This window comes from Phacochoerus africanus, chromosome 13 (assembly GCF_016906955.1).
Source record: "Phacochoerus africanus isolate WHEZ1 chromosome 13, ROS_Pafr_v1, whole genome shotgun sequence".
Lineage (NCBI taxonomy): Eukaryota > Metazoa > Chordata > Mammalia > Artiodactyla > Suidae > Phacochoerus > Phacochoerus africanus.
Genome location: NC_062556.1, coordinates 5405277 through 5419336, shown reverse-complemented (window position 1 = coordinate 5419336; position 14060 = coordinate 5405277). Strand labels below are relative to the sequence as shown.

Sequence of the window (14060 nt, the reverse complement as noted above, 5' to 3'; positions counted from 1 at the left end):
GGATTTTTATTTTTCTATTATAGTTGGTTTACAGTGTTCTGGCACTTTTCTGCTGTACAGCAAAGTGACCCAGTCTCTCTCACACACACACACACACACACACATTCTTTTTCTCACGTTCTCTTCCATCATGCTCCACCACACTGACTAGACATAGTACGTTATCGCTTTAATGGCTACTTTTCAGAAAATTTTATTTTGACTAATTCTTTTTGATGGACATTTATATTTTTCTCTGCATTTTTATTTTAACATGACTTTCTCACATAATGTATACGCCAGAGTGAAGCTTCTAAATGTCTTTTTTTTTTTTGCCATTTCTTTGGGCCGCTTCTGCGGCATATGGAGGTTCCCAGGCTAGGGGTCCAATCGCAGCTGTAGCCACTGGCCTACACCAGAGCCACAGCAACGCGGGATCCAAGCCGCATCTGCAACCTACACCACAGCTCACAGCAACGCGGCAACACCGGATCGTTAACCCACTGAGCAAGGGCAGGGACCGAACCCTCAACCTCATGGTTCCTAGTCGGATTCGTTAACCACTGCGCCACGACGGGAACTCCCTAAATGTCTTTTTTAATCAAAATGACTGCAGGACTTAATAAGCCTCGTAGTCATGATAATTTAACCCATTGATCATGTTTATTATGTGTTAGGCATTAGTGTAAGCATTTTATACAAAACTGCTTTAATAAAAACTTAACAGAACGTTCTCCTCTAACAACCACGTAAAGTGGGTATTTTACTGCCTTGCATGTTATAGATGCAGACACTGAGGCCTAGAAAGGTTAAATGACTGGCTCAAGATCACACCACCAGGTGATGGGAGAGTTGGCTTTAAAGCCTAGGGTTTTTGTTTCTTTGTTTCTTTTTTCCTTTTGGCCCCCCTGCCTCCGTGGCATGCAGGAGTTCCCGGGGCCAGGGATTGAACCTGTGCCACAGCGATGACCCTAAAGGCAGCAGTGACAACACTGGATCCTTAACCTGCTGAGCCACAAGGGAGCTGCAAAGCCTGTATCACTGGCCTCTTGACACCATCTCATGTCAAAAGTGTGAGCTTCTTCAGTCCTAGTGTATAAAAAAACAAAAATACAGGCGTGCACTTCGGTTATTCAAAAGTAAGAGCACACCGCCTTCTGAGATGTGCCTTGCTTCGCCACTGAGTTTTTAATGGTTATATCTCCCCAGGCTTGGCTCCCTTGACATAAAATTACAATGAGCATGGTATTATGTGGGATGATATAAAGTCATTAGCTCCTCTCCTGCCCCTTGCCTGGCTATCTTTGTCTAACTCCAGACAGACATGTGCACAGATCAGGGTACCCCTGGCTGTGCCCGCATCCTGCTCCCTGCAGTCTGAGCGGACAGGATCTGCTGATGGGCGTGGGTCTCCCAGGGCCAGGTCAAGTCAGTCGCTCGGCCCTGCCAGCTCCTCATGCTCCGGTTGCTTTTTGAATCAAGCTTTATCGTGAAATTATACCCTGAGCCTCTGGACAGTCCTGCCCCATCTCAGCTCCTCCCCTCTGTACAGTAAATGGAAAATAAAAAGCACCTGCACTTTGCTTGTAACAGGGGAGAAATCCCTTCTCATAGTGGTGATGACAATACATGTTCTTAGTCACCAAAGAGATGTCATTGTAAACTCCAGTTTCCTGATCTCTGGTCGCATGCCCGCTGGCCATCTTCAGGAAAACCCCAGGGGAAGAAGCAGCTCTGAGAGGCCCTGTCAGTCCTTGGTCAGCCTGCTTGGAATTTCCAGAGGAGGGTCAGTGATGCCTGGGTTGCGCTAGCTGGGGGTTAACTGCCACCTGCAGGAGGGCAAGAGGCTGAGAATGATCCAGACATTCAAATTTGTGTTCAGACTGTTTCTCGGACCAATTTCCTACCTGGAAGAGTGAGGTTTCAGAGCTCTCTCATCTGTCCCACGGCCAGTCACGCTCCATTCAGACAGCGCAAAAGACTTAGGAGGGCAAATGTTTATGAAACAGGTTGCTTTGGTTTGCACGATAATCAATAGATATACTGGTAATTTCTTTATTTTATCAAATTGATTGGTGTTTTTGGCAAACCACACTGCCCTTTTCTTAAAAAAAATCTCTTCCTTGGTTCCTTTTCAGGGTCCTTGGTGATTGTCCAGTGAGCATTACATTTCCCTTTAAGAAGCCCACATCTTTCTCTTGGCCCACTTAAACCCTACCTTCTGTAAAGTCTAGAAATTGCACGTAGCTATACTTACTTTTCTCTCTAAAGTTATAATTTGACTTTCCCCCGATCTGTCATTTCCACTCCTCCAGTCATTTCCTTCTTGTTGTCCAGAAGTAGGTCAAGTTAAGAAATTCCCCTTTCCACTTCCTCAGCCATATGCCTGGTAGGCTTGGTGAATAATCCCCAATAGCATATACCTCGTAGGCTTGGTGGATAATCCCCAAGACCAGGTACCTCGTAGGCTTGGTGGATGAGCATCCAAGTTGATATGAACCTGCTGAGACCACCCAAAGATTTCCGTACCAACCAGTGGATTTGAACTCTCATCACTGTCAATCACTCTCTAAGTCAAGGCTTGGCCATCAGTCCTGCTCGGACCAACATTAGAGAGCTCTCCTTTGAGGAAGCTGGGGGGTATGGGCTCCTCCACCTGCAGAGGTTCTTCCGTATTTCCAGGAAGTCAGATTGGTCTGAAATGTATATACCCGTAGGGGCTGAACCCTTGTTGCCTCTCTCGGGAACCCCAGCCTCGACGGTGCGTCTCAACGTTTAATGTCCAGATGAATCACACGGAGATCATCTGAAAATGCAGGCTCTGAGTCCGTAGTTGGGTTGGGGCCTGAGATCGTGCATTTCTAACAAGCTCCCAGTAGTACCGAGGCCCTGCTGCCTGTTTGTGGACCCCACTTTGCGTATCGAGAGCAAACCGACCCTCCCTGGCCACCCAACTTTAGAGAGTCAGTGCCTCCAGGAAGATCCGTCCCATGAACACTGCACTCATGTCAGCATCTCCTCAAAGAATCTGGCTAAGTCTGTCTTTAATTCTTTTTCAAACAGCATATCTAAGTTTTGCAACCATAAACACCAGCCAGGACAATACATCTTCCATGCAGAAAATGACGACGCCCAGTTCACAAAGATGTTCACGCTGAATATAAGAAGTAAGTGAAATTGTGCAGAAGTTTTACTTCAATCCCGTGGCTCCTTCACGTGTCTCAACGTTGACCAGAAAGAGCTAAGCAATGGCTTAGGGAAAGAATGCTATAAAACCCTTTAGACATGTGGAAGTGCTTTGGAATTTTACTCTGGTGTCTGCTGGCTTCGTTTATAAGCAGACCTCTCTCTCTGGGCTCCTCCTTCAGAGCTAAGATGCTGATTCCGTGATGTCTCTGCAGGTGCTTCAGCGTGTGACGTTACTGATTTTAGTACTTTGAAAGGTCGAGGGCAGGGAAGGCTGAAAGTCCTACTGCCCTCCGTTTAGTTGTTTAAATCATTTTTGTTTCCTTGGTCTATAAAAAGGTGAGAATACATTTCACTGGACTCTGCAGATGCTTCTCCGGAAGCTAGGACTCATTTTGAGGTCTGCATATAGGCAGAGGTCTACACCCCAGCGCTTTCCAGGTGGAAAAGGGGTGGCAGGGCTGCCTGCATGGCAGGTGACATGACGAGAGAAAGAGGGAACAACCAGAGGCCTTGAGTCACCCTGCACGAGGCCCTCCTGGAAGCACAAGCTGCTCAGAAAACCCGGGCAGCCTGTATAAAGCTGGCTTTGAAACCCTTTCTGGGAGTTCCCATCGTGGCACAGTGGAAACGAATCTGACTAGTAGCCACGAGAACGCAGGTTCGATCCTTGGCCTCACTCAGTGGGTTAAGGATCCGGCGTTGCTGTGAGCTGCGGTGTAGGTCACAGATGTGGCTTGGATCTAGCATTGCTGTGGCTGTGGCATAAGCTGGGAGCTACAGCTCCGGTTCGACCCCTAGTCTGGGCACCTCCATGTGCTGCGAGTGCAGCCCTAGAAAGACAAAACGAAAAAACAGCAACAGAAAAAGAAACCCTTTCTGGAAAATGCCCTACTCCATGGGCTTATTTTGCCTGTTGTTTTCTCCAGGGAAACCGCAAGTGCTGGCCGAGGCGTCGGCAAGTCAGGCTTCCTGCTCCTCTGATGGTTACCCGTTACCATCTTGGACCTGGAAGAAGTGTTCAGACAAGTCTCCCAAGTAAGTGGCATCTCCTGCATTTGAACGTAACACTCGGACACTCTCTCTCTGACCTACTGACCCTTTCTCGTGGGTACAGTTTAAGAAGAAACGGTGAAGCCTCGAAGATGCTAACCTTTTTTTTTTTTTTTCCTTGCACTAGTAACTTCATTAAATTCGTTGCTTTATAAAACATTGCAGATGTAAATATTGTTAGCGTCACGGTTTACCAAACTGTAGTTAACCGGTGCAGTTTGCTGAGCATGTTTTATAAAGATGCTTACCTCCTGAGTCAACCCGAATTCTAAGTGGGCAAAGGTTGTTTCTGATCCTTTAGCCGTGTCTCCCATAGACCTGCTAGAGAAACCCTCACTTCCAACCCTGCGACCGCCCTGCCCGTCTGACTTCTCTGCTGCTTCTTTGCAGCTGCACGGAAGAGATCACGGAAGGCATCTGGAATAAAAAGGCCAACAGGAAAGTGTTTGGACAGTGGATTTCCAGCAGCACTCTGAACATGAGCGAGGCTGTCAAAGGGTTTCTGGTGAAGTGCTGTGCCTACAATTCCCTGGGCACGTCTTGTGAAACGATCCTCTTAAACTCACCAGGTAGACAGCAGCTGCTGTTGTCACGCCCCACCTGCAGGAATTCCCCACCAGGCGTCAGTCCCTGTCGCTTGCTTTTATTCGGGAGTTTTACCAGCGTGTGTAGGTCCCACGTGTGAGCCGAGACGGCTTTCTGAGTCAAGCAAGAAGCCCCACCGAACGTGTGTATTTTGTGGTTCAAGGGCAGGGGGACTTGTGACGTCATGGGAACTCATGAATTTCAGGTGCTGGGGGTAGAACCATACCCTCCGGGTCCAGGGCACGTCTAGGAGAGATCCAGCTCTAGGGAAGGGACTTGGTCATTTGGCGTCTACCATTTTCCCTTCGGAGTTAACTCCTTCGTTCCCTCCAGCCTGCTCTTTTCTGGTTTTTGGTTTGCTATTTAGAGCCCTCCAAAGTTAAGCAATTCTGAAACCTGGCCGCCTACACTAAAGATTTAAATTCACCAGCATCCCCAAAGTAACTTCTCCACAGTCACGTGACACCTTCATAATGGGAACACAAACTTCTTCTTCTTCTTTTTTTTTTTTTAAACGTGAGGTATAGTTGGTTTGCAGCGTTGTTGTGTTCATTTCAGGTGCACAGCAAAGTGGTTCAGTTTTATATATATTCTTTTGCAGATTCTTTTCCACTAGGGTTTATTACAAGATAATAGAGCCCTGCTGGTATGCAGGAGGAACTTGTTTTTATCTCTTTTATATATAGTAGACAAACTTCTTCTTTTTTTATAGGACTTGCATATCCTGTGGGTTTAAACAGATGTCAGTCTTTTTTTCAATTTTTTTTTAATTGAAGTTGATTTACAATGTTGTGTTCATTTCTGCTGTGGAGCAAAGTGATTCAGTGAAACACACATCTACGCATTCTTCATACTCTTTTCCATGAGGTGTATCCATCCCAGGATACGGCGTGTAGTTCCCCATGCTGTACAGAAGGGCCCTATGGTTTATCCACTCTATATTCAATAGTTTGCACCTGCTAACCCCAAACTCCCGATCCATCCCTCCCCCACCACCCCACCCGCCCTTGGCAACCATGGGTCTGTTTTCATCAATGTGATGCTTACAAGCTAGTAAACGATTCTGAAAAATGGGTTCAGGATCAGTTTAAACTTCTCTGGGAAGGAAGCCTGTCCTTTATGCGAACACGGCCTGACTTTCTGGGGGGAGTCGGGAATACGAAGGGGATCCGTAAGGATGCAAATAACAGTTGCTCAGACAGGATGTGGGGGGCCGTGATGAGCGCTCGGCGGCAGAGTCCAGCGGCGGTCCTCACCCCCTGCTCTGTGATGCTCTTCCTTTCAGGCCCCTTCCCTTTCATCCAGGACAACATCTCATTCTATGCAACAATTGGCCTCTGTCTTCCCTTCATCGCCGTTTTAACCATGCTAATTTGTCACAAGTACAAAAAGGTAAAAGCACGGGGGAACAAGTCACCCTTGTGTCCCGCGTCTGAAACCCTCGGTGTGGCTCATCGACTCCCTTTTGCCCCCTGCAGCGATTCCGGTACGAAAGCCAGCTGCAGATGGTGCAGGTGACGGGGTCCCTGGATAACGACTACTTCTACATCGACTTCAGAGAATATGAATATGATCTCAAATGGGAGTTTCCCAGGGAAAATTTAGAATTTGGTAAGAATTCAGATGCTCCGAGTATTTCGTGTTTCCTTCTTGTTGGGAACTCTTTTTAACCCCGGCCATCTGTCTCACAGGGAAGGTTCTGGGATCCGGCGCTTTTGGAAAAGTGATGAACGCAACTGCCTATGGAATCAGTAAAACTGGAGTGTCAATCCAGGTGGCAGTCAAAATGCTGAAAGGTACGCTCACACGGAACAATATCCGCAGAGACCCACAAAGAGGGGAGGGGGCGCCCCACCTCCTCTTCTCCATCACGGTGATGGCTGCTGAAAAGGAGGAGTTCCCCGGTGGTGCTGTGTGTTAAGGACCTGACATTGTCACTGCTGTGGTGTGGGTTCAGTCCCTGGCCAGGGAACCTCCACATGCCTTGGGCGTGGCCAAAAAAAAAAGAAAAAACATGCTGAGAAGGGAGTGAGTTGGGGTTGGTGTCAACCAAGTCACAAATATAAAACACAAGACGTGAGCACAAAAGTCCGCCTCTTCCTCCTCTTCTGTCTTTGTTTAGGTGTTTTCGGCTCCAGTGTTTGGGGTGCCATTGCTTCAGGCAGCTATGTGTCTGAGACGTTGGCCCAGACTCCGGGTGGAAGAGGGAGACGGAGGCTTCTGTGTCACTTCCCACTCATTTCTCATCTGCTCGCATCTGGCCCTCCCCACATCCTCCCCTGAGTACCACCCGCTTAGCGAGAGCACCCCCGGCTGGCTTTGGCCAGTTGCTCTGCGACCCCCGCCCCAATGAATGAAGTCCATCCTCACATTACTTGAATTTTTAGCATAAACTGGCGCGATTGACTGCCCCCTCCGTCTTTCTTCCTTTGGTTTCCAAGTCGCCCAATCCTTCTGGGTTGCCCCTTACCCCTCTGACAGCTTCGCAGTCCTTGGCTGGCCCCCTCATCTTCTTGGCGCAGAGGTCCCGAGCCTTGCCTCTGGGCGCCCTTCTCTTTTCATTCCACCAGCTCACGGGCTGTCTCCGCTCACCTGTGACTTCAGGCTAGGTTAACTGTGGTCCTCAAAGCTTCTTCATCTCCCTGCTGAGCTTCAGGTTACATCCAGATGCTTGCACGTCAAAGTCCCTCGAATTCAGCCCATCCCAAGTGGGCTCTCCGATCCTGGCCCTCCATCCTCCCCGCCTCTCTCACTGATGGGTTACGAGTACCCATGACGAACCACGTTCCACGCCATCTGGTCATCCTTGAAAGCACCCCCATTCTTTTCTTCCTCCCTTCCATCCATCTTCCCTTCCTTCCTTCCTTTTTTGCTTTTTAGTGCCACCCCCGTGTCATATGGAAGTTCCCAGACTAGGGGGTCAAATCGGAGCTGCAGCTGCCGGCTTACAGTAAGCACAGTCACAGCAACGCCAGCTTCAAGCCACATCTGTGACCTACACTGCAGCTCACGGCAACGCTGGATCCTCAACCCACTGAGGCCAGGGATCAAACCTGCGTCCTCATGCTTCCTAGTCAGGTTTGGTACTGCTGAGCCACAGTGGCAACTCCGAAACCATCCCTCCGCTAACTCCCCATCTGCTGTTCCTATCCGGTCTCCTGCTTGGTGCCTCTCAGGTCCATCCTCTTTCTTTATCTCTGTGACTGCCCCCAGCCCAGGTCTGCCTCTTCCGAATGGCTGCACTAGCCTGTCAAGACCCTATAAGCACTCTTACCTCCTTCGGAGGCCCAAGGGATGGTTATGGACCGCAAAGTGGATCCTCCTAAGGTTTCCAGGTGCATTCAGTTTCTCCGGAACAGCCACACACGACCCAGCTGATGGGGTGCTGCTCATCTGGCCCCTCATAGCCCAGCGCGTGGAGCCCGGCCGCCCCTCGGTTCCCCTGGAGCCCTGCACCCCCCTCCCACCTCTGGGCCTTTGCACAGGCCCTCCTTCCGCTTCCCCATCCCCTCTCAGGCCCTCATCTCCCACTCCTCCCGCAGGTCTCAGCTCAAAGGCCACTTCCTCGGGGACGCCTCCCTTGCCACGGATGAGCACCAGTTCCTTGCTAGGTGCTATGGCTCTTTCTCCCCATGAAATTGATCACAACTATGATTACATGTTTGTTTAATGATTTAATTAAAGTCTTAGCTGCCACCGAAGTGTATAAGCCTCAAGAGGGTGGCTCCACCTGTTCTGCTGCGCTGTCCTCTTTCTTGATCTTGGTCTGTCCTGTTTTCTTCAAGATGGAATGTTCTCCTCCCTTCCCACCACGGATTCACTTGGTGGACTCCTGTTTTTCCCTCGGGGCTCAGCATAGGCATTTGGTGTCCCCTTCCCCACCCTCCCTAAGGCTGGCTTAAGTGTCCCTCTCGTGCGGGACGGCGCCCTACGTTCATTTTCCACCTGGCATCTGTGACACTACATTGTGACTGTTCATTGACTTGACTGCCTTTTCCTGGAGGCTCCAAGCTCCAGGAAGACAGGGGCTGTGTCTTCCTATCATTTATTCCCCAAGGCCTGGCTCATGGCCTCATAAGAGGCGCTCAGTAAATACTTGCTGAATGAATGAATGAGTGAGTGAATGAATGAAAGACAGGAATGGTAAGGGACAGTGCTTTGAAAAAGTTAAGCACATCATAAAATGCACTATTTTGGTGACGAGGAACAAGACCCAGGCAATTAAAAGGCACAAATCTGGCCTTCCCGTCATGGCTCAGTGGGTATCGAACCAAACTAGTATCCATGAGGACGAGGGCTCAATCCCTGGTCTCGCTCAGTGGGTTAAGGATCCCACGTTGCCGAGGCTGTGGTGTAGGCCAGCAGGTGAAGCTCTGATTCGACCCCTAGCCTGGGAACCTGCATATGCCGTGGGTGCGGCCCTAAAAAGACAAAAGACAAAAAAAAAAAAAAGCCACGAATCCTTTTAACCGTGAAGTCGTGGGAGACAGTGGGTCCCAGTGCACATGTTGAAGGATGTCACCCCCTAGCCAAGGTGACAGAAGTAAAGATGTCCGTCAGAGCTCAGAAGTGATGGCATGAAAGCTCTGGCAAAGCCGCGTAAAGGCTGCCTGTCTTCCAGGACAAAATAGCGGCACTTGGACATTGACTATAAAGATCAGTTCCTCTGTAGCAGAGCCTGTGTCAACAGAGAGCTGGAGGCCTGGAGACCGAGGTCCAGCGACCCGGCCCTGGCCTCTAGGGCTCCAGCACCGCTGGGCAGGGCCGTCCTGACACCCTGGGCACGTTAGTCTCCGTGACATGAGACCTTGGCGTCCCCACTACCTACCTCCCCGTTATGCTTCTTTTTTTTTTTTTTGCTATTTCTTGGGCCACTCCCACGGCATATGGAGGTTCCCAGGTTAGGGGTTGAATCGGAGCTGCAGCCACCGGCCAACGCCAGAGCCCCAGCAATGCGGGATCCAAGCCGCGTCTGCAACCTACACCACAGCTCACGGCAACGCCGGATCGTTAACCCACTGAGCAAGGGCAGGGACCGAACCCGCAACCTCATGGTTCCCAGTCGGATTCGTTAACCACTGCGCCACGATGGGAACTCCCCGTTATGCTTCTAAGGTGGACACTGTCCCGCCTCCTGGGCCTTGTTCCTCGTTATGGACGAATGAGTCTCTTGAGAACTCGGTTCTCTTGGACCTTCTCGCCCCTGGACCCACGGACAGAGTGGAGGGTCTAGTTCTGAGGGCCACACCTGGAGCCACGCACCCTCACAGACCTTCCCATCTTGTCCGTCTATGACTTCAACAAATCCAAGAGTCAAAAAAAAAAAAAAAAAAGTATAGGAGTTCCCATTGCAGCTCTGCAGTAAGGACCCAAACTAGCCGCCATGCAGATCCCTGGCCTCGCTCAGTGGGTTAAGGGTCCGGCGTTGCCATGAGCTGTGGCGTAGGTCACAGACGGGTTTCAGATCCTGCGTTGCTGTGGCTGTGCTGTAGGCCGGCAGCTGTAGCTCATTTTCGACCCCTAGCCTGGGAGCCCCCATGTGCTGTGGGTACGGCCCTAAAAAGACCAAAAAAAAAAAAAAAAAAGGTATGTATTAACTTCTACTGTAGAGGAAAATCATGTGTAATTATTATCTTGTCTCATTTTATTTTTTGAGGGTCAATTCTAAAGTTTTCTTTTAGTAGGGAAACTCCTGTAGAAAGGCACATTATACGATGCAACTTTCCTGCTACGATCGTTGACATTCTGTCTTAAAACACAGGGTATGATTATTCAAAATGCGGCTGTCACTTTATGTACTTTAAAACTTGTGCGCATGGGGTTCCCTAGGGGCCTGGCGGTTGAAGGATCTGGCGTTGCTGGGGCGGTGGGGCACATCACGGCAGTAGGTTCCCGGCCTGGGAACTTAGGCATGCCACCTGCATGGCCAAAAATAAACATACAAACAAACAAACAAATAAATAAATACTAAAACGTAGGCAAATCTGCTCTGAACTGAGGAAAAGTGTAATTTAGTAAATAACCTGAGATACCTGTTTCACCTCCCTGTTACATTTGTGATGCTCTTCTGTGGACAGAAAAAGCAGACAGCTCGGAACGAGAGGCTCTCATGTCCGAACTCAAAATGATGACCCACCTGGGCAGCCACGAGAATATAGTGAACCTGCTGGGCGCCTGCACCCTGTCAGGTAACCCGTTCCCCCCCCACCCCCCGGGGACATGTTGGCCTGAAGACAAAGAGGACATTTGTCCTCATTCTGCCCTCCTTTTCTCAGTCACAGCGGGGGCCCCCAAACCCAAGTGGCATCCTGCATTGAGGTCTCGAGGGTCAGTTGGGTGCCGTAGGGCTGGCAGGTGCAACCCCAGGTCCAGCCCTAGCCAGGGACCTTCCATATGCCTCACATGCGGCCCTAAAAAGAAAAGGAAAAAAAAGAAGAAGAAGAAGAGGTGACGAGGGAGGGATTTCTTCCTCCTCAGAAACAGCAGGTGCGCATGTGGTGACCAAGTGCTTGCAATGTAGGTGGCCTGTCATTCCCCGGCTGCCACGTGGAGAATCCAGGTGGCTGGTGGGTACCGGTGAGGCCACGTGTCCAACAAGAGCCAGGGTGGAAGGCAGGAAAGACAGCTTCCAGAGGAGTTGGAGCAAAAGGCTGAAATTGAATGGAAAGTGCAAGAAGAGGGGTTCCCTGGTGGCTCGGAGGGTTAAGGATCTGGGGTGGTCATTGTGGTGGCTCTGGTTACTGCTAGGGCGTGGGTTTGAGCCCTGGCTGGTGAACTTCCCCATGCCCAGGGCGGGGCTAAAAATTACTTCATTCATTAATTAAAGTGCGAGAAGAGGTAAGTCAGAGAAAGTCGTGTTCTCCCAAAGTCCGGGGAGAAGGGAGTTTGCATAGAGTGTGTTGTCTGCTCCACAGAAGTCTGAAAAAAGTGCTTGGTGTTTATACACCTGTCATTAAAACTGTCACTCTTTCAGGGCCCATTTACTTGATTTTTGAATATTGTTGCTATGGTGATCTTCTCAACTATCTAAGAAGTAAAAGAGAGAAATTTCATAGGACATGGACCGAGATTTTCAAGGAACATAATTTCAGTTTTTATCCTACTTTCCAATCACACCCAAATTCCAGGTAAGAGACTGGGGCATGGTTTCATAATTATACATGATGGACTCTCCCCGAGACGTACACGCAGGTTTAGGAAAGGTGTGTTATTCAGGCTTTGAGGCCTCCTGGTTAACACGTGGGTATTGGGATAGAGAGAGCAGACACTTTTCCCAAAGCCCTGGGCATATTCATAAAAAGTGCAGGTCCTGGGAAAATTGCGCAAAAGAGCTCTAAGTTCACAAATGGGATTTTGAAAAATGAGGGTGGGTGGCTTGCCTTGAGGATGGGGACAAAAGGAAGTCAGGGTAACACTTGTCTCTATGCTCTGTGTTGCGTATCCTGCCGTCTGTGGGATCTTGAGTGACTCTTGGTTCTGAGAGGGCTGCAGGTTTGGTAGGAAGCTCATCCTCCTCCTTGGGCATTTGCTGCCAGCAGCCTGAACGTCGCTCTGTAGCGTTCTTTTCTGAATGAATTCACAGGCACGCTGATGGATTGTCGCCTCAACCTGCAGGACATTCCTGCTTCCCGCCTCTTCCTAAAGGCAGATTTTTAGAGACTTTTATCTGTATGGGGGACCCTTTTGGAGGATGCCTTTGGGATTCCCTGTTTTCTTAGCATGGACGTTTCAGCACGTGCCTCTGGCCTTCTGGTGCTGAGACAGAAACCCAGCATCTTAAAGCCGGGGGCCTCATGGAGCTGCCCTTAACCGAGTCACACCAGTTTTCCCGTTTACACTCCCTTCTCAGTTCATACGCCAAAACTGAGAGGCTTCTGTAAAGTCATCGGCGTTCTAGAACAGAGAGTCCATGTGGGACCAGCACGCCTTGGTTAGTGACAACGACGCTGGGCACTGCATCGCCTTTGGTCCACTCCGGTCAGCAGGGAATTCAGTGCACGGGAGCAATTACTACGGAAATATGTGGGGTCTGGGAGCCTTCAGCCACTTTCTAAAGATGTGGACCTTGTGATGGGGGTCCGCTGATAGGCTGGAATCCACTGAATCCCTGTCTGTGTAGAATGCATACACAATCCCCCGGGAAGGAGTTCTGTACTGCACGCCGTAAAAGACGCGATCCTTATTCCCGTTTGTTAATTTCACGGAGAAAGGACATGAGCTTGACCAAGGCCAACTTGAACAAAGAGAAGGATGATGAAACACTTAGAGGTCCCTACAGAAGATCTGCAGTACACGAGCTTGTACACGGAAAGGGGGCTGAGTTGAGGAGGAGGTCGGAGACCTGGTCACACTCTTTAGTGGCTTTGTGATGTCAGCAACTCATATTTATCTCACCCAGCCTAATTGCTCTTTTATAAAATGCGACTTGGTCACCCAGTTCATAGGGTCGTGAGAAGGCTTGAGGGGGGTCCTCTTATCCTGGCTAGAGCGGCAAGTTCAGTTACACAGATATTTTTAAGGTCCATGCACACACAAAAAGGACAAGTCGATGCTATGCTTTTCACTTAAAAAATAAATTTATAAGTGGAATTCATTTCTTTGATGACCTGTGTGTTTTTAAATGTCTACTCAGAAGAAGAATGTAAATAATGAAATGACTTTTTTTTAATAGTATGCCTGGTTCAAGAGAAGTTCAAATACACCCAGACTCGGATCCTGTCTCAGGGTTCAATGGGAATTCATTTCAATCTGAAGGTAATATCTTATTCTAAATAGTGACACTTTAAAATAGAAATGGAGGAGTTCCCGTCACGGTGCAGCAGAAACGAATCCGACTAGGAACCATGAAGTTGTAGGTTCGATCCCTGGCCTTGCTCAGTGGGTTAAGGATCCAGTGTTGCCATGAGCTGTGGTGCAGGTCGCAGATGAGGCTCGGATCTGGCGTTGCTGTGGCTGTGGTGTAGGCCAGAAGCTACAGCTCCTATTTGACCCCTAGCCTGGGAACCTCCACATGCCACAAGTGCGGCCCTAAAAAGCAAAATAAAATAAAATAAAATAGAAGTGGATCTGAGAGTTTGGTGTTAGCTGTTTTTTAAAAGTGTGTAACTGCCAAGCATATTCTTCTTTGCAGATGTCATCTACAGGCTTTATTCATTCATATCTGCTTTAAAGCTCGTGAGAAGCCCCCTGTTTATGTGTTGTGAATTTTAACTCAGTGTTTCAGCTGATAAACACCGGGGACTGTTTTATTTGTCAGG

At 49.2% G+C, this 14060-nt stretch overlaps 1 protein-coding gene across 1 annotated transcript in view; it reads left to right on the top strand.

The window, feature by feature from the left end:
- Positions 1-14060, top strand: part of FLT3 (fms related receptor tyrosine kinase 3) — an 83902-nt gene that overhangs the window by 52545 nt on the left and 17297 nt on the right. The window contains exons 10-18 of the mRNA XM_047756100.1: positions 3043-3146; positions 4095-4203; positions 4609-4787; positions 6089-6195; positions 6282-6414; positions 6495-6599; positions 10881-10991; positions 11777-11930; positions 13475-13557. Coding sequence (XP_047612056.1) covers positions 3043-3146; positions 4095-4203; positions 4609-4787; positions 6089-6195; positions 6282-6414; positions 6495-6599; positions 10881-10991; positions 11777-11930; positions 13475-13557 — 1085 coding nt within the window. The remainder of the gene's footprint in view (positions 1-3042; positions 3147-4094; positions 4204-4608; positions 4788-6088; positions 6196-6281; positions 6415-6494; positions 6600-10880; positions 10992-11776; positions 11931-13474; positions 13558-14060) is intronic.